The sequence below is a fragment of the Bos javanicus genome, chromosome 17, assembly GCF_032452875.1.
Source record: "Bos javanicus breed banteng chromosome 17, ARS-OSU_banteng_1.0, whole genome shotgun sequence".
In the NCBI taxonomy this organism is placed as follows: Eukaryota; Metazoa; Chordata; class Mammalia; order Artiodactyla; family Bovidae; genus Bos; species Bos javanicus.
This window is the reverse complement of record NC_083884.1, coordinates 45548682-45566896: the sequence shown is the minus strand read 5'-3', so window position 1 is coordinate 45566896 and position 18215 is coordinate 45548682. Positions and strand designations below refer to the sequence as shown.

At 47.4% G+C, this 18215-nt stretch overlaps 1 protein-coding gene and 1 long non-coding RNA gene across 16 annotated transcripts in view; one reads left to right on the top strand and one right to left on the bottom strand.

The window, feature by feature from the left end:
* Positions 1-16269, top strand: part of EP400 (E1A binding protein p400) — a 106226-nt gene extending 89957 nt beyond the window's left edge. For 14 of the 15 annotated variants that reach the window (XM_061384467.1, XM_061384465.1, XM_061384464.1 and 11 more), the window contains 6 exons: positions 984-1202; positions 3003-3198; positions 3564-3688; positions 5187-5333; positions 10891-10968; positions 13290-16269. In XM_061384467.1, coding sequence (XP_061240451.1) covers positions 984-1202; positions 3003-3198; positions 3564-3688; positions 5187-5333; positions 10891-10968; positions 13290-13562 — 1038 coding nt within the window. In that variant the 3' untranslated portion in view covers positions 13563-16269. The remainder of the gene's footprint in view (positions 1-983; positions 1203-3002; positions 3199-3563; positions 3689-5186; positions 5334-10890; positions 10969-13289) is intronic. The other variant, XM_061384466.1, reaches the window with a different exon arrangement.
* Positions 14691-18211, bottom strand: LOC133228719 (uncharacterized). The gene is made up of 2 exons (XR_009730343.1): positions 17996-18211; positions 14691-17564 (listed from the first exon to the last, which is right to left on the bottom strand). It is a non-coding gene; the product is annotated as an uncharacterized LOC133228719 (long non-coding RNA).
* Positions 18212-18215: the final 4 nt, after the last annotated feature.

Here is an 18215-nt window from a genome sequence, read left to right as displayed (position 1 = left end):
AGGACCCTGAGAACCTGCGAGCACCAGCCAGGACTTCATCCTGGAGGGGCACTCGAGCACACACCACACAAACCAAATGTGACCAAGCTCAACTTTCCATCCTCCGTCACACCAGCCACAGCTCAGGGGTGCAAGGCCACACATGGCTGTGACCATCGCACTGGACAGCCCAGCTCCAGAGTATGTCCATTGCTGCGGAGTGCTGATGGGCAGCACTGAATTAGGGTTGTCCACCCCAGCAGGGGTGAGTTGTCAGAGCGGGTCTGTGCCACTCCCCACGCTGTTGCCTCCCCCCACCCCCCATCTCCCTACTTCTTCTGCTCTGTGATGGCAGGCCTTCAGTGGCCTGCTCCCCACTTTCAGCTGCTCAGAGCCCCACTGACCCACTCATGCACCTGATTCCTTTCCTGTCTTCCCCTGCCCTCTCCCAAACCAGTTGCAAAGTCCTTTTCTTTTTCAGCATCTTGAAAGAGATCTGATAGTCATGAATGAATAAGTCAATATCAGTTTTCCTAAAAAATTTTTTATTCCCTAGAATATTTTTATCTTGTTATTTCGACTTCTTTTAAAGACATGGGTTTATTTATCAATTAAACTTTCATTTGGAGACACTTGGAATACAAAATTTAGAGCTACTGCTTATAATACATTTTAAAATTTCAAGAAGGACTACGATTTTAAGACTTTTAGAATTTTTTTGATGGTATTGCAGATTTAAATTAACTTGTTTATGAGTGATCAGAACCTAGAAATTTTGTTACAGATTTGCTGATCTGTCAGAATCACAGTTGCTAGTTTTCATCATGATAAACGAACATTTAAAAAATGTTTGGCAAAAGCCTGGAGGATTGTTTGCAGACTGCATAGTAGCAACTGTTTGCTTCAATATTTAATGGGTAGTAGAACAGTAACTTAAAACCAAGATATATACAAAGTGGAGTACAGTTAATGTTGATGAAAAGATTACTTTATCTGGGTTTTAGGAACACCTGATCAAAATGCAGAAGCAGAAACTGCAGCTGCCCCAGCAGGCGCCCCCAGCACAGGCCCCAGCGGGGCCCCCGCAGCCAACGGCTCAAGTGCAGGTGCAGCCCCCGCAGCCCACGCAGCAGCAGAGCCCCCAGCTCACCACGGTCACGGCCCCGAGGCCCGGCGCCCTGCTCACGGGCACCACCGTGGCCAACCTCCAGGTGGCCCGGCTCGTAAGTTCCCGTTGATACGCTTGTTTTTCCAGAGCAGCGTCTTCTTAACGTTTTAACTGAACTGTTATTGCTTGCTCAGGCCCTTGCAGGTGTGATGGTGGAGTGACAAGTAAAGACATGGTCTTTCCCCAGGAACTTTAAGTTCTCCTTGGAGAGGGCGAAGCACAGCACACGTATGGGAAACATTTTCACAGTCGTGCTCCAGAACGTCAGTGTCACAAAGCTTATGGTGGCCTGAGAGGTCAGGGAGGAGGGGAGCAAGCCAGACCATGAAGGGAGAGCAGGGTTTCCGTGGGGGATGAGGGGAGCGTGAGACCGGGCGCATGGAAAGTATGCCAGTGCTGCTGGGCAGAGGGGAGGTAGGGGAGACTGCAGGAGCCAGAGGGGCTAGTGAGGCCCCAGAGCCAGGCTCCAGGATCACAGTGCTCTGCGGGCACGGAGAGACGTTGGAGATTTCTGAAGGAGGGGATGATGCTAGGGGGAGAGGGGTGTCTGGGACGGTCAGTCACAATCAGCAGGAGCCGAGGGAGTGTCTGGTGGGCCACTCTGTCACACCTGGTGACAACTAGCACTAGGAACCCTGCTCTGGGCTGGGTGCTGCCTGAGCCTCTCTGCCTGTCACCTGATTGGTGCTGAGGTGGGAGTGGGTGCTGTGATGTTAACTCCATTTTGCAGGTGCAGAAACCAAGCCACACACCTTTAGTAACATCCAGATCCTACAACTCATCACCCACAACACAGCTGTAACTTGGGGGTCCAGGCTCTGCTTCTTGGGTGCTTCACTCTGAGTCTGTAAGAGAAGGGACAGAAGTAGGTAAAAACTGTGAGAGCAAGCTTGGTGTTGCCTGTGTTCACAAAAAATGCCAATTCAAACGAGCAGAGTAGTGATCACACTTGAAGGCCAGGTTGGGGAGCCCATTCCTTGAATGGGACTTGCTGGCGGGAACTGGCTCCCTCTGGAGAGAGTTCTAGTCAGTTGAGCTAAGAAACATGCATGTTATTTTACCCAGTGATTCGTTTCTGTTACATTCTGAAGAAATAATAGAACAAGTACAAAGTGATAAATATACAAACTTGTATTGGGAATGTTAGGAGAGGGTTAAATCACCATCACTAAGGAGTCACCTAAATAGACTGTATAGCAAGCACATGGTGGAATAGTATGCAGCTTTGCAAAAGGATTGTTACAAAAGGAAGAGACTCAGATTACAAAATACCTAAAGTTCATCTCATTTTACACACTTTCCCAGCGAGCCATACAGATAAGACATATTTTCTTTTTCTGAGTTTTGTACATGTAAAAACGGGTCTATTTCCATTTTCCTTTTTAAAAATACAACTTAAGGAAAGAAGTGTTTGGAAGCAGCGTGATAACGAAGTCTCAGGAGATGGGGCCCGAGCGTGGCCCGTGGGAGGCTGTGGCAGTAGTCTCAGGGTAAGGGTTGTCGCTGAAAGACTAGGAGATGAGACTAGGAGACGTGGCAGTCTGGGGCTGCTGTGAGGCTCTGAGGTGTAGGGCGAGGCAGAGACGCACGTGCCCTGTGGGACAGGACAGGAGCCGTGGCTGAGCGGCAGTGTGCCCGGGCACACGTGGGGCTTTCTGAGCCCCGCTCCCTGCGTCTCTTGGTGATGGGCAGGGGGCGTAGGCAGCCCACAGCAAGGTGTTTTCCGTTAGCTGAGCACCACATTGCACCTTCATGAGTTTTTCAGTTTCTCACCACTTGACCTCTGGTGGGAAATGTTTGCAGATGCATGGAATCCTGAATATCTCTGGACTCTCCCATTATTTTCATTGTCTAGACCCGGGTCCCCACTTCACAGCTGCAGGCGCAAGGGCAGATGCAGGCCCCAGCACCCCAGCCGGCCCAGGTGGCACTGGCGAAGCCCCCGGTGGTGTCAGTGCCAGCAGCTGTGGTCTCCTCGCCGGGCGTCACGACCCTGCCCATGAACGTTGCTGGGATCAGTGTGGCCATCGGGCAGCCGCAGAAAGCCGCAGGTGCCTGTCTCACGCCGCCCCTTGCTCCCCCCGCACATCACCCCCTGCTTACAGCCTTCAGTGGGGCTGACAAGCCTTTTCTAGTAGCCATGGCCGTCAGCCCTTTTCTGAGTGTCACAGTGTGTGTTAGTGGAGGTGTCCCTTGATTTAACCGTTAACATTCTCAGCTTCCCAGACCTTTGTCTGAATGTTATTATGAACCCAGAAACATTTAAAGTTGTCATAAGAGACGGCTTTATTTGCCTCAACACCATTTCAGGCTGTTATTTTCTGTAAAGAAATCACTGAAGCTGAACTCAGTGTGAGTCCTGAGACCTTGTTCGTCCCTGGTGCTCGTAATTAAATGATCTGCTTGGTGTTCGCAGGACAGACTGTCGTGGCCCAGCCTGTGCACGTCCAGCAGCTGCTGAAGCTCAAGCAGCAAGCCGTCCAGCAGCAGAAGGCTATCCAGCCGCAGGCTGCCCCAGGCCCTGCCACTGTCCAGCAGAAGGTACTGGGTACTGGGGTCCCTAGCATCCCCGCTGCATTTGAGGTGGGCCCTGCTGCCAAGCATTGGATGCACAGAGGTGGAGAGGGTCCTGAATAATGGGCCCTGCCTGGTTGCCTGGCCTCGTCACACAGGAGACCCTATGGTTGTGGGCTTGGGCAGCACAGAGGATGGTCTTAGGCTTCACCCTGGAGGGAGAGAGACCCCATGCACCGAGGGCTTGTGGGAGCAACCATGATGGACTCAGTCTATGGAATTGCATGACTGGGGAGGTGCCAGAGGATTCCAGGACATGGGTGTAGCTCATGGTGTGCGACCCACCTGGGTGTACTGGACAGATGGAGCCAGGCCACGGCTGTCGAGCTGTCAAGAGGCCAGGCAAGGACCGTGTCCATGTGAGAGAGTGTGTGTACACTGGTGCTCATGTTCAGAGGATGGATGGAGGGAGGGAAGAGACCGTGGACAAAGGTACTGCAAGAGGAGTATTGTCAGTGTGTTGCTGATACCCTGACTCAGAGGCTGGGAGGCAGCTCTGGGCTGATTGAGCTCCCAAAAGCAAATCCTCCTTGGAGGTGGGGGTTCGGGGTTGTACTTGCAGGCCTGTGTTGACGAGCAGGAGCAGAGTGCAAGGCATTCTGTTTTCCGTCTGCTTCTGGTGGCCTGAAGCCTGGCCTACAGATCATGATGTATCATCGTGCTGATTTCTGACTGCTGATACTGAACTGTGTGCTGTATCTGTGTTTTCTGAACCGGAGCTGGAACATTCCCTCTGTGTGCTGAGGGCTCTGTGGGTGCTGGCACCCATTCTCAGAAACTGACACGTAGAGAAATGAAGTGACTTGTGAGTGGGGAGTGCTGGACAGGCAGGGCTGGGTCAGCATGGAGGCTTAGCCAACATCTAAAAGAGAGAAGAAGGGCTTTATGAATGTGCTGGTCTGTATGTTCATATGACTTGAAAGAAGACTTTTGAGACCTTAAAAATGTTTGTTCATGGAGGTGACTTTGTAACCAAATATATGGTCTGTGTATTACGCATGGCTTTCTGAATAGAAATAGTATTAAATAGAAGAGTATTTAAATTCTCCTGGCAGGGAAAGCTAAAAATCAGACTAAAGATGCAAAGATTGTGCATATAGTTTGTTTCTATTTGTCCTAAATGTGTTTGAGTATATGTCAAATTCTTAAAATTAGATTCGAGAAATTGTGCACATGTGTCTCCTGTCTTGTCAAGTTCACTCACTCACTCACCTGATGAGCTGACGTGGCCCCAGGTTCTGAAGAAGATGTGGAGATGAAGCCCAGCCTGGGTTGTGAGGGGACCTCCCAGGAGAGGAAGCGATGACCTGGGACTGGGCGCTGGGGGTGGGGGCAGTGGGCAGGCAGGGCTGGGAGCTGGGGTGGTCAATGCTGTGGGCACCTGGGGGAGGGCAGGGCCCGGGAGGAGGCCTGGTGGCTCTGAGACGGGGACGCAGCTCTAACCCTGGGCGGTCTCTTTCCTCAGATCACAGCACAGCAGATTGCTGCTCAGGGCCAACCACAGAAGGTCACCTACGCCACCCAGCCAGCCCTTAAAACCCAGTTTCTCACCACACCCATCTCCCAGGCCCAGAAACTGGCCGGGACCCAGCAGGTGCAGACCCAGATCCAGGTGAGCAGGAGGGAGCCTGTGGACTGACAACAGACTTGGCGGAGGGGCACTCAGAGGTAGAACAAGGGGGACCACAGATCAGCACCCCATGAAACACACTGTGGGGCCCCACAGTGTGGCCTGGGGACCGCACTGAGGGCCCACCGCAGTGGCGGCCTTTGTGCTGGTGAGGCTTCTCCAGGGCTCGTGGTCATCCCTGTGCTTCAGGAACTCATGAGCTCTCCCTCTGCTGCTCCCCGTGCTGCCCAGCCCAGTGTCACACATCCTGTGGGTCCTGCATGTAAGCGCCACATGTAATGTCTGGGACGGGGTGTGGGGCTTGGGCACACACCCTGCTGAGGCGCTATGTGGTCCCTTGGCCTCCACCCACGCCGGCCTGGCCTGCTGTCTGCCTTCCTCTAGCAGCTGTGTGATTCTGTTCTTGGTGAATCTGCTGATTGTTGGGGCCCCTTTCAAGGGACAAGCCTGTTCAGGGCTTCCCAGTGCAGTTGTATATCCTGGTGTTCACCTTCGGGTCTATGTCATACTTTTCCCAGCTTGTAGCTTATCTTCTCACTCACTTTACTAACAGAAGTTCTGAATATTGAGTCAGCATATTAAGTGTTCACATCACAATCAAACTGATGGGGTTTTTGTTAGAATACATTGACCCTGTAGATCAGTTTGGGGGAGAGTAGACATCTCTACAGCCTTGACTTCAGATTCACCAACATGAGACACCCTTTACTGTTTAAATCTTGTTTAAGGCCCTTCAAGTAAGTTTCTTGTTTTTTTTCCCATAAGGATCTTATTGCTCATCCCGGGTTTATTCCTGAGTAGTAGCATTTTCTGCTGTTCTACTGTGAGTTCCCTCTCTTTTATGTGTCTCTAAGGCACTGTGTGTGTTGACTTTTGAATCCTGCAGCCTCAGTCTGTCCTTCTATCATTTGTGTTGACACTGTCACCTGTGAGTCTGGTGGCGACACCTTCCCCTTCCTCCTTCCCGTTCTTCCTGCTCACGAGGGCTTGTAGGGCAGGCGCAGATAGGAAGCTCGGCCACATCGCTCTCCTTGGTCATTCTGCAGGGTTGAATTTTTAAACTCACCCTTCAGCACATAAGAAAATTCCTTTCTTGATCTAGTTGGCTACAAGTTTTTGTTCCTTTGCTTGTTTGGTGTTTTGTCTTTTTAAAAACCCTCTGTCTGCACCCCTCTCCTCGTAGTCACTCTAGTCATGAGGCTGTGAGCCCATCTCTCCTGATGAGTCCAGATTCATATCTGTAGCCAGTTGCCATTCCTCACAGGGTTTTTGTTTGCTTGTTTTTATTATGTTTCCTGACTGCGGCAGGTCTTCGTTTTGGCTCTCAGAATCTTGCGTTGTAATGCTTGGGGTTGGTTGCTCTGGGGCATGTGGGATCTTAGTCCCCAACCAGGGATCAGACCTGCATCCCCTACATCGGGAGGTGGATTCTTAACCACTGGACAACCAGGGAGGTTGTGTCGTCCCCCCCGACCCTGGGCACAGTTTTCATCCCAGCTGCCTGAGGATGCCTCCCTGGAGGTGTGCACCTCTAATACCTGAGACCCTCCTGTGCACTGCAGCTCCTCTTCCAGCCCCGGGACAGCGGTTTCGTCCTGACCTTACCTGGGCCAAACCCTCTGCTGCTCTTCACACTCCAGCCCCGGCCCAGCGCTGATCTTGCAGGGAAGTGTGCTGAGATATGGTTTGTGTTGGTGCAGGGTGTGGCTGTGGGCTCCCTTTGTCACCTCCAGGTCAGGTTTATTCTGTCAATTATAAGACAGGTGTATTAAAAGCTCCCATTCTGGGACTTCCCTGGAGCTCCAGTAGTTGGGACTCTGTGCTTCCAGCGCAGGCAGGGGGCATGAGTTTAATCCCTGGTCAGAGAACTAAGATCCCACATGCTGCGTGGCATGTCCAAAAATTGGAAGAAAAAATCTCCCATTCTGATTTTGGATTTATCCGTTTTTCCTTATGTTCCTTTCTATTTTTGCTTTTTATATTAGGTTCTTTATTATTGTGTGTATGCTAAGTCACTTCAGTCATGTCCAACTCTTTGTGACTCCATAGACTGTAGCCCACCAGGCTCCTCTGTCCATGGAATTTTCCAGTCAAGAATATTGGAATGGATTGCAATTTTCTTTTCCAGGGGATCTTCCTGACTCAGGGATTGGACCCTGGTCTCCTGCATTGGCTGGCCGGTTCTTTACCACTAGCACCACCTGGGAAGCTCTTTATTATTAGCTACACATAAATTAAACTTTCTAATTTTATTACTTTGAAGTACTGTTTTGGTCTGGCAGCCTGCTCTGCCTCAAACTGAGAACTCCACCCATTTTGTGTTAGAATTTTCTGATGCATTGTTTCCGTCTTTCATTTTCTCTGTTTCATACATATGTCACAGAAATGGTCGGGTAGATGCTGCTGCACTGCCTTCGTCCTGCATCTCAGCTGATGTGACAGATTTGCTCACCTTTGTGGTGAGACCTGGAAGGGTGGCCTTTGGCTTCCATTTTGTTTGGGTTTTCAGCTTGCTCTGTGTTCTCATCCTGCCTTACTTGTCTTCTCTCCTTCCATTTGTCTATTTATTTTTGTCTTTCTCTTTTTTCTCCTCTACTTGTTTGAAAATTGCCTGTTTTCTCTGGGTTCTCTGAAGCGGTTTTCCTAAAATGTCCATGTGCAGGTGCGCCTTTTCACAGAGCAGCGCGAGCCCCTCTCAGCTCTGCTCTGAGCGCTGGTCTGTCACACTTGCTCCAGCCTCTGCACCCACGTGTGCTGTGGTCACAGTTTCCTTCTCTCCTGTTGCATTGGCACTTTTCGTGTAAAACTACTTGTCTTCTGCTTGAAGTCCATTCTTTGGAGTTTCCTGTAGTGTTTGAAAATGCGTGTATTTCACTCTTATTCCTGAAAGATACTTCTGCTTGGTGTGGAATTCTAGATGAACATTTATTTTCTCAGCACATTAACAGCTGTCCCTGTTTCCTGGTCTTTTATTGCTGATGAGAAGTCCGATGTCTGTCTAGCAGGTCACTGCTTCTATGTAACTTGTCTTTTCTTGTTTTCTTTTGAGATCTTTTCTTTGTCCATCTTTGTAATCTCAGCATTTAGCCCAGTGTCTTGTGTATAACTGCTGCTTGAGGAATACTGGTGGTCTTGAGACAGGCTGGGACTTGGGGCCTTTTGCTGCAATACTTGCACCTGGACAAACACCTCCTATAGCATCAAACTACAAAGAAACTCTGTGTGTGCCTGCTCAGTCATGTCTGACTCTTTGTGACCCCACGGACTGTAGCCTGCCAGGCTCCTCTGTCCGTGGGATTTCCCAGTCAAGAGTACTAGAGTGGGTTGCCACTTCCTTCTCCAGGGGATCCTCCCGACCCAGGGATTAAACCCACGTCTGTTGTGTCTCCTGCGTTGCAGGCAGATTCTTTACCACTAGCACTGCCTGGAAAGTGCCTTTCTTTGTCTTGGGTTTTATGAATGCCATGACGCCCTGGCTTGGTATCTGTTGACCCCCTGGAACCTGGGCATTGGCCAGCCGTTATTGTGGTAGATGCCACCGCTGCTGCATCCCCGCCTCCCACGCACCTTCAGTCTCTTGTGTTCTCCTCTCATTGTCTCTTTGTGCTATATTCTGAGTAACATCCTCTAACCTGCCTTCCTCTTCAATGATTTTCCCTTTTGTTAGGTCTAATTTGCTGTTAAAATTTGCCCATTGAATTTTAATTTTGGTGATACTTATTTTATTCTTATTCTTTGAAGTTTTGTTTGTTTTTATCTCAGATCTGCTTGGTCTTTGTAGTTTCTTGTTCACACACGTGTTTTCAAGCTGCGCAGAGCAGCATACTATTTTGTGCGTGTCTGGTAATTCCTCTATTTGACATCAAGGTTCAGCTGATTTTACTTATTTCTTTTCCACTGTTCTTGCTTCAGGAACTGTGGGGTTTTTTGTCTTTATAGAAATTGTCTTGTTGTGAGCCAGTTTCCCTTGAAGCTTGTTTGTGGGAAGGCTTTGAGGTTTGGGTGGAAGGTAGGTTCTTCCTTCTGCTAGGCTTCTGTGGGTGCAGTCAGGACCACATGAGCTTGTGGCTTGAGGGTTTGGTCTCTCAGCCTGTGTCTCCTCCTCCCCTGCCCACCACTGAAGTCTCAGGTGACCTCCTCACAGACCCTTTGAGTGACAGGATTGCAGCTGTAGGGGGCAGCATGAGGCCCCCCTGTTAGCTCCCCCTGAGAGCAGGTTTGGATGCGTCTCCTGTCTGCCACACCCAGGGGGTGGTGAAAACCCAGTCTAAGGCTTCACCTGCAGCACAGGGTCTTTGGAGCCTGGTCATGGCTTGGGGTCTCCCCTCTTTGCTTAGATTTTGAAACTGGGAGCTCTGGACTGTGCAAATTTATTGATGCATTTGAGATGTCACCTTAGGGGAGGGGTGGGAGGGAGCTCAAGAGGCAGGGGATATTTATATGGTTATGGCTGATTCGTATTATTGTATGGCAGAAATCAACACAGCATTGTAAAGTAATCATCCTCCAATTAAAAAAATAAAGAGGGACTAGGGTAAAATAAAAACAAAATATAGGTGTCACCTTAGTTTTATCCACGGCATTTCAGCATATTCAGTGTCTGCCCATCTGAGCTGTGGCCCGTGTGCTATAGCAGCTGATTGCCCATCTCTCCTGTCAGAGGAACACAGGGTTCAGTCAGGGGTTGCTTTGATCTCAGTAAATTCTACTCACAGTTTTTGATTTAAGTTATAGTAAACTAGTAAATGTCTTTTGATTAATTTTAATTTCTTAATGAGAATTCATATTTACTCAGAGCTTGTTATTTGCAAGTACATCACATAATTTCACATTTTCTCCAGAATTATCTTGGGCATGACTTATTTTCATCCCTGTTCTACCAGTTAGAGGCCTGAGCAGGGTTTCCATGGCCCCCAGCAGCTGCCCACTTGGGAGCCCCTTCTGCTTCTGTGAGCTGGTGCCCCTGAAGCCCTGAGTAGACAGATGGCCTGAATTGTCTTACTGTGTCAAGATAGCACGATATGCAGGTTTACAAAAAGTGACCATCGGGTGGAAAATTTTGTTTTATAAAGAGGAATATCTCGGTTGTGATGAAGAAAAGTGCTGAAGGAACCACTTGGTGGCACGTCTCGGGACTAGGGCTGAACCGTGGTGTGGGTCCAGGGCGCTTCACAGTGGAAGCACGCCTGGAGTGGCGCCCAAATGTCCCGTCTTCCATTTAATTCTCTCACGTAAACTTCCAGAGATTTTTAGTAAAAGAAAAATGTGACTGTCTGAAATATGAGACCAGTAAAGCCTCAGATTACAGATGATTACAGATTAGGAAGACAATTGTTATTCAGTACAAAAGTGCAATAACCAACTTTCTGGGCTCCAGGTGAGCACACTTTGAGAGTTGCTATTTTGTGGCATCTGACCACTGTTTTGTTTTTGTTTTTGTTTTGCATTAAGAGCTGAGAAGGAGAGAAAGGGTGAGAAATCTCTTTTCGTGCACACACTGATTCGGCCTCTGTGTTTGGCTTTTTTCCTTTTGTCCAAGGTTGCAAAAATCCCTCAAGTTGTCCAACAGCAGACACCCGTGGCCAGCATCCAGCAGGTCGCCTCTGCTTCCCAACAGGTAGGATCCGGAGACCAGAGCCACCTAGGAGGTACTCACAGAGAGAGATCTCGGTTTCTCTCTGAAGAAACAGAATTTTAATTCCTAGAGAACTGCTTGTCATTTTCATAGTATAGCAAAAGCAGTTAACTTTGGGGAAAACACTTGATATCGTTAATCTGGCAGGAAAAAGCCTGAACAGATGTGTTCAGACTCAGTGTCATGTGTACAGAGAAGGGGCTCATTTCTGGGCTTCTTCCTTCAGCCAGTAATCTTAGGTGTATCCTGACAGCTGAAGCCACCACACATGAGTTTTAGGGAAACAAAGAAAAGAGAATCTGCTCGTATTGACCTTGAGTTCAGAAGTAGAATAATACAGGCAGCAACCAGGACTTATCAGGTTGATGCAAATGTAATTGCAGTTTTTGCATTATTGAAATTTGCTGTTTGATATTGGAATACATTCTTAATAAATGGTTGTTATACATCATTTTAATGTGCAGTTCTCGCTTAATGTTTTTTGCTAATGACTTACTACTTCCTGTTTATTTTAGATTTATTTTAGACTATGGAAATGTTAGACAAAAAGCAAATCTGAGTGATTTTTTTAAATTCAAATTCAAAATGGGTCGTAAAGTAGGGAAGAAAACTCACAATATCAGTGACACATTTGGCCTGCTGCTGCTGCTAAGTCACTTCAGTCGTGTCCGACTCTGTGCGACCCCAGAGACGGCAGCCCACCAGGCTCCTCCATCCCTGGGATTCTCCAGGCAAGAACACTGGAGTGGGTTGCCATTCCCTTCACCAACGCATGAAAGTGAAAAGTGAAAGTGAAGTCACTCAGTCGTGCCGGACTCTTAGCGACCCCATGGACTGCAGCCCACCAGGCTCCTCCGTCCATGGGGTTTTCCAGGCAAGAGTACTGGAGTGGGGTGCCATCGCCTTCTCCGCATTTGGCCTAGAAACTGCTAACAAACATACAGTGCACTGGTGGTTCAAGAAGTTTTCCAAAGGAGGCGAGAGCCTTGAAGATGAGGAGTGTAGTTTCCAGCCATCGGTAGTTGACAATGACCAATTGAGAGCTATCATAGAAGCTGATCCTCTTACAACTACCTGAGAAAATGCTGAAGAACTCAACATCAACCATTCTACAATCCCTGGGCATTTGAAACAAATTGGAAAGGTGAAAAAGCTGAATACATGATGCCTCATGAGCTGACTGCAAATGAAAAAAAATCGTTGTTTTGAAGTGCCGTCTTCTCTTACTGTACACAGCAACGAACCATTTCTCGATCAGGTTGTGACGTGCCACGAAAGGTGGATTATTCATACGACAACCAGCGACAACTAGCTCAGTGGCTGGACCAAGAAGAAGCTTCAAAGCACTTGCCAAAGCCAAACTCGGACCCACAATGTTCATGGTCACTGTTTGGTGGTGTGCTGGTGGTCTGATTTTCTGAATTCTTTCTGAATCCTGGCAAAATCATTACATCTGAGAAGTAGGCTCAGCAAATTGATGAGATGCACTGAAAACTGCAATACCTGCAGCTGGCATTGGTCAATAAAAAGGGCCCAATTCTTCACAACGCCCGACTGCACATCGCACAACCAATGCTTCAAAAGTTGAACAAATTGGGCTGTGAACTCTTGCCTCATCCACCATACTCATCTCATCTCTTGATAGCTTTTTGCAGGGAAAACACATTCACCACAAGCAGGATGCAGAAAATGCTTTTCAAGAATTCATTGAATCCAGAAGCACAGATTTTTATGGTAGAAGAATAAGCAAACTTACTTCCCATTGGCAAAAATGTGTTGATTTTAATGGTTCCTATTTTGACTAATAAAAATGTGTTTGAGCCTATAAAATTCATAGTCCAAAACTGCAATTACTTTTGCACCAACCTAACACACCTTCCTAACAGAGCCTAGCTTTCGGGTTCTTACCATTTTATTTACTGCTGAGAAATGTGGTAGTATAAAAGCAGTGCTTTAAAATAATTTTATTTTGTTCAAAATCACGCTGGCACGTAGATTTCAAGAAACCAAATGGTATTAGAAGCTGAACACCAGCGCTGTCAGTCCCCAGTCGTTGACGTGTGCGTTTCCCCAGAGGCATCATCCACTTTTAGACTAAAAGCACCAATAGTTCAGTGTTCTGACTTTTGTTTGGTTAGACACTGGAGGTCCTATTTTGATATGTTGGGTAGTTTTTACACTTCACAGGTGCATTCGTGCTAGCTAAGTTTCTAAACACCCCTCCTTCCCACACCCAAGAGTGTTTAATTTTGTGTGTCATCTGACATGCATTTTCGACACTGTGTGTTTCTCTTTTGGCTCAGGCTTCCCCTCAGACTGTGACTCTCACCCAGGCGACAGCTGCTGGGCAGCAGGTCCAGATGATCCCTGCGGTGACGGCGACAGCACAGGTGGTGCAGCAGAAGCTCATGCAGCAGCAAGTGGTGACCACAGCGGCCGCCCAGCTGCAGACCCCTGGTGTCCCCACCCCTGCCCAGGTGCCAGCCGCCTCCGACAGCCCGAACCAGCAGCCCAAGCTCCAGATGAGGGTCCCTGCCGTCAGGTTAAAGACGCCCACCAAACCTCCGTGCCCCTAGTTGGGACAGAGGGGCAGCCCCAGGCGGGCTACCTGTGCGTTCCACCGTCCTACCAAGACGGGATAGACTTTATTTACTGAACCCTGGGACTGGGTCCTGTGGGATGTTCAGCACCTGGAGCAGCAATTCTCAGCGAACACCCTTTCTGTGTTACGTAACTGATCGAAAAAGTGACAGTGGCAGTTTTTCCTAGGTGTTTGACCTTTAGTTTCTCCTCCAGAGCAATAGTGCTGGGTCTTGAAAGCCAGCTAGAATTTCTCTGTTAGTGTACAGTGTTTTGCATGTTGCAAGCAGCCATTTGGAAGGTGCAGTGAGTCATAAAGTAGACCATAGAAGCTAAAACGTGGTCTGACAGCATCTGCCTCTGTTTGGTTCTTTATTCCTATTTGAAAACACAGTATGGGAGGAGAAAAACTGTCTAACATCTAAGGTAGGTCATCTCAGAGAAAACCAGTGTGATTTTTCCCCTCCCTCCTAAAATGTGACTTGTTTGGACCCTTAAAGGAGAGGCTTAAGGCTGATACACATCGAAGCACATTTATAACATGTCCCCAGCTGGCGTTGAACGGAAGTGACCTGAGGTTGAATTTTCATTCCAAAGAGCACTGGTGTGGCTTCCCCTAGAGTGACCAGTTTCCATGTAAACAGAACCTTTGGGACTGCTCCCATCCCAGTACATCCACAGTATTTTCCCAGGTTTTGGATAAACTTGTAATTGGACTTAGAGTATTGAGGCAGCTCCCGAAGACTTTGTGAGGCTCCCATCTGGGAGTGGTTCAGGGCCCAGAGTGCTGTGCAAGGGTCGTCACACTGCAGAGTGCACCGCTGAGTGCAGGGTGGGGCCAGATGCCCACTGAGGGCAGGCAGCCTGCATCGCCCCTTTGCTCTCAGGCCCAGCCCAGGCGTGACCTGCGGAGGTGAGAAGTCTCTATACAGGTGGTGTGTTTATGCACCTACAAGTATAATCTACAGAAATGGATGTGGTGGCATCTTCATACTAGACTTGTCATGTCTCATCTGTGAGTAGATCGGCTGCTTGGGTTTCTGCCTAAAGCGGGGAGCTGTCCAAGCTCTTTGGCGTGGCAGCCCCGTGGTTGAGGGGCAGAGAGGCGGCCCTGTGTTTGCTGCTTTTAGGTGTTGTTTTTTTTTTTTTCCCCACTATGGCAACTGCAGTGGACTTGATTGGGTGATGATGTCTGCTTACCTGGAAGTGTCCACCCAAGGAAAAGGCACTCGTCTGATGACACCCTCTCTGCTCTGTCTCCGTGCATATTTTACAGTTTTGGTCCTGGAGATCAGGTTGTGTGAGGTCTCTGTGTACTAAGGAAAAGTTTTAGCATACCAAGAGATTTTTCATTTTAATCAGTTTCCTCCCCCTTTATATCACTTTTTATGACAAAAAGGAAAGTGTTCTGTCCTGAATTTTTCTTATTTCCCATCAATTTATGTGGACAGCAATATGGCAGTTGATACCTTAGTGAAGCCAACTAAGCAGCTCATTTTTGCCTTCTTGGCACAAAATTTGGAAAAAAGTTAAAATGAGGTGTTGAAAGTGGGAGGGATTTAACATTTCAGTAAATTGAACATACCAAAACAGAACACTGTAATTTGCCTTCTGACTTGTTCATTGTGCTTTGGTACCTGCTGTGATGAGAGAGTACTGCGTGCAGGAAATACTTCATAGCTGAGTGCTGAGGAGAGTTTCTACATTTTTTTAAATCCTCAAATGTGCAAAACTAAAAAGGAATTCTCCTTTTCAGCTTATTTTAATTTGTGCAGCCGATGGTTTTGTTCTTATCTTTCATGGAGTGTTGACGGTCTCTTTGTAGATGGTGGTGAAATGTTGAGTGTTTAGAATATCCTAGAAATAGCTGCCTGAATAGAAGTCCTCTATTAATCTAGAACACTAGAAGAAAAATTTAGAAAAGTCTCTCAAAAGCCTTCTAAGAGAACAGAACTGGAGTCTGAATATTTGCAGTGTGGAACTCCTGCCCTGTCTTACCATGTGAGTGAAAGAAGTTGTTTCCTTTGCAATTTCCTGTCGCAAGATATGGGAGAGAAAATAGTTTTATTGGTATCACTCAATTTAGTAACATCTAGATGTCGCCACTGACCTCATAGTCTTCCATAGTGTCATTTGTAGGTAAAAGTTCCAGTGTATTGTTTTCTTGACCTTCTGTTTTAAAGGTTAAACTTTACATATTTAAGTGTGAGTTTCGGGTGGTGTTTTCCAGGTTTCCTCAGATTGATACTGTTGGCAGAATCCCATATTACCTTGCAGAATAGGGTCCCCCCCCACCCCAACCCCCACCCCAGTGCAGTGGTAATGATTGAAAGAAATCTTCAGAACATAAAACAAAGACAGCAGCCAAACACTGTCAAACTGGAATTGGCCACCGTGGAAATCAGTCACCCAGTTTTTCGTTGATTCAGAGACATTTGTTCTAGTGGGGGCCGGGTGGTGGTCAGAGGGTTGAGGGAAGCAGGAGACTGAAGTGAGCCTCCTCAGGCAGAGGCTTTCCTTTGCCACCTTCAGGATTTTTTGTTAACTGTTGTGTCCAGATAGCTGTTGTGTTTTAAAATATAAAGAAAGAAGACTGAAATTGTAAATACTTTGTAAACATAATCATTTGTACTTGAATAGTAGGGTTTTAAAGGGCACTGATATCCCACCAAACAAAAGGTATAATAAATTGACCTTTTTATATGCTTGTTTGTTTTGTCTTTCATAGAAAACTACTGTTCAAGTTAAAGTAAGATATTGTATTTATTTCATTCATGTGAAAACAAAATACAGAGAAACCAAGTAGTGTTGGAAGCTGAAGTTTTCTTGTCCTTGCCTCTCCCCCACAGGGTAGAAGGAACTAGAAGGAATGGAGTCTTTCAGTGAAATCACCAGTTCTCTCCTCAGAGACCATGCATTCTTGGCCACTCTGTTCCAAAGCCACACAGGGAGGAAAGACCGGATGCATTTTATTATTCATAATATTCTTGTTCTCCAGTACTACCTTGTACAAGGTAGCAGTGTTTACCCAGCTGTGCTGTGGTCCTATTTTATCCTCTTCAGCAAATATTTATTGAAGCATATTACATGCCAGCTTTATCACTAGTGATGGAAATTTTTTTTGAAAAAGCAACATTGGTTCATTTCTTTAAGAAAATCAAAGCTAATGAGAGAGATGGAAAATTACTGGTTTATTCAGCTAATGTTTATTGATCATGTGAAGTGAAGTCGCTCAGTCGTATCTTCGTGACCCCATGGACTGTAGCCCACCAGGCTCTTCCATCCATGGAATTTTCTAGGCAAGAGTACTGGAGTGGTTTGCCATTTCTTTCTCCAGGGGATCTTCCCAACCCAGGGATAGAACCCAGGTCTCCTGCATTGCAGGATAGAGAGGCTTTACTGTCTGAACCACCAGGGAATCCCTTTATTGAGCATCAGATCAGGTCAGATCAGATCAGTCGCTCAGTCGTGTCCAACTCTTTGCGACCCCATGAATCGCAGCACGCCAGGCCTCCCTGTCCATCACCAACTCCCAGAGTTCCATCACCTCCACTAGCTTTGTTCATAGCGATGCTTTCTAAGGCCCACTTGACTTCACATTCCAGGATGTCTGGCTCTAGGTCAGTGATCACACCATCATGATTATCTGGGTCGTGAAGATCTTTTTTGTACAGTTCTTCTGTGTATTCTTGCCATCTCTTCTTAATATCCTCTGCTTCTGTTAGGTCTATACCATTTCTGTCCTTTATCGAGCTCATCTTTGCATGAAATGTTCCTTTGGTATCTCTGATTTTCTTGAAGAGATCCCTAGTCTTTGCCATTCTGTTGTTTTCCTCTATTTCTTTGCATTGATCGCTGAAGAAGGCTTTCTTATCTCTTTTTGCTATTCTTTGGAACTCTGCCTTCAGATGTTTATATCTTTCCTTTTCTCCTTTGCTTTTCGCTTCTCTTCTTTTCACACCATGTGGCAATTTGTTTTCAAGGCCCTGGAGCTAAATCTATGAGCAGAGTAGAAAAGGAGGTTACATTCTCATACTCCATACAGATAATAGAAGAATTCAAAACAGTGTAAGTACCATGCAGAAACAGGGACAAGGTCATGACAAGCAATCTGAATTTCATTCCAAGCAAATGGGGAAGGTTGAAACCTGGAAGACGACTTGATTTTCAATTCTGAAAGCTCACCTTGTCTGCAGTGCAGATGGTGTTTAGTGGCAGCAAGAGTGAAACCAGGGATAGACACACTGGACCATCTTCCTGGTCACAGGAGAAAACAAATTATCCCTGTGGACCTTTATATCCCAGCTTAGCCTATTAGGCGTCTTCTGACTCCCTTCCCCCAACTGAAAATAGGCACTCAACCACCACCTCCCTTTCTCAAGCTGCTCGGCCTGTCTGGCCTAGCCTTATTTTCTAATTGGTTATTTACTTGTTGATGTGTGTCCCCTCCTCCCTGGACTGCAGGTTCTATCAGGGCAAGGACGAGATGTGCTTCGTCACCGTTAACAGGTAATTAAGTATGTGATGAGGGGGTGGACGGGACGGGGGAGGAGCGGACGGACGAGTTGGACGCAAAACAGAATGATTGAACGAGGGCTTGGGCCCAGGTGACCGCGGGTGAACAAGGCCGGGGGAATGCGCAGGCGCTG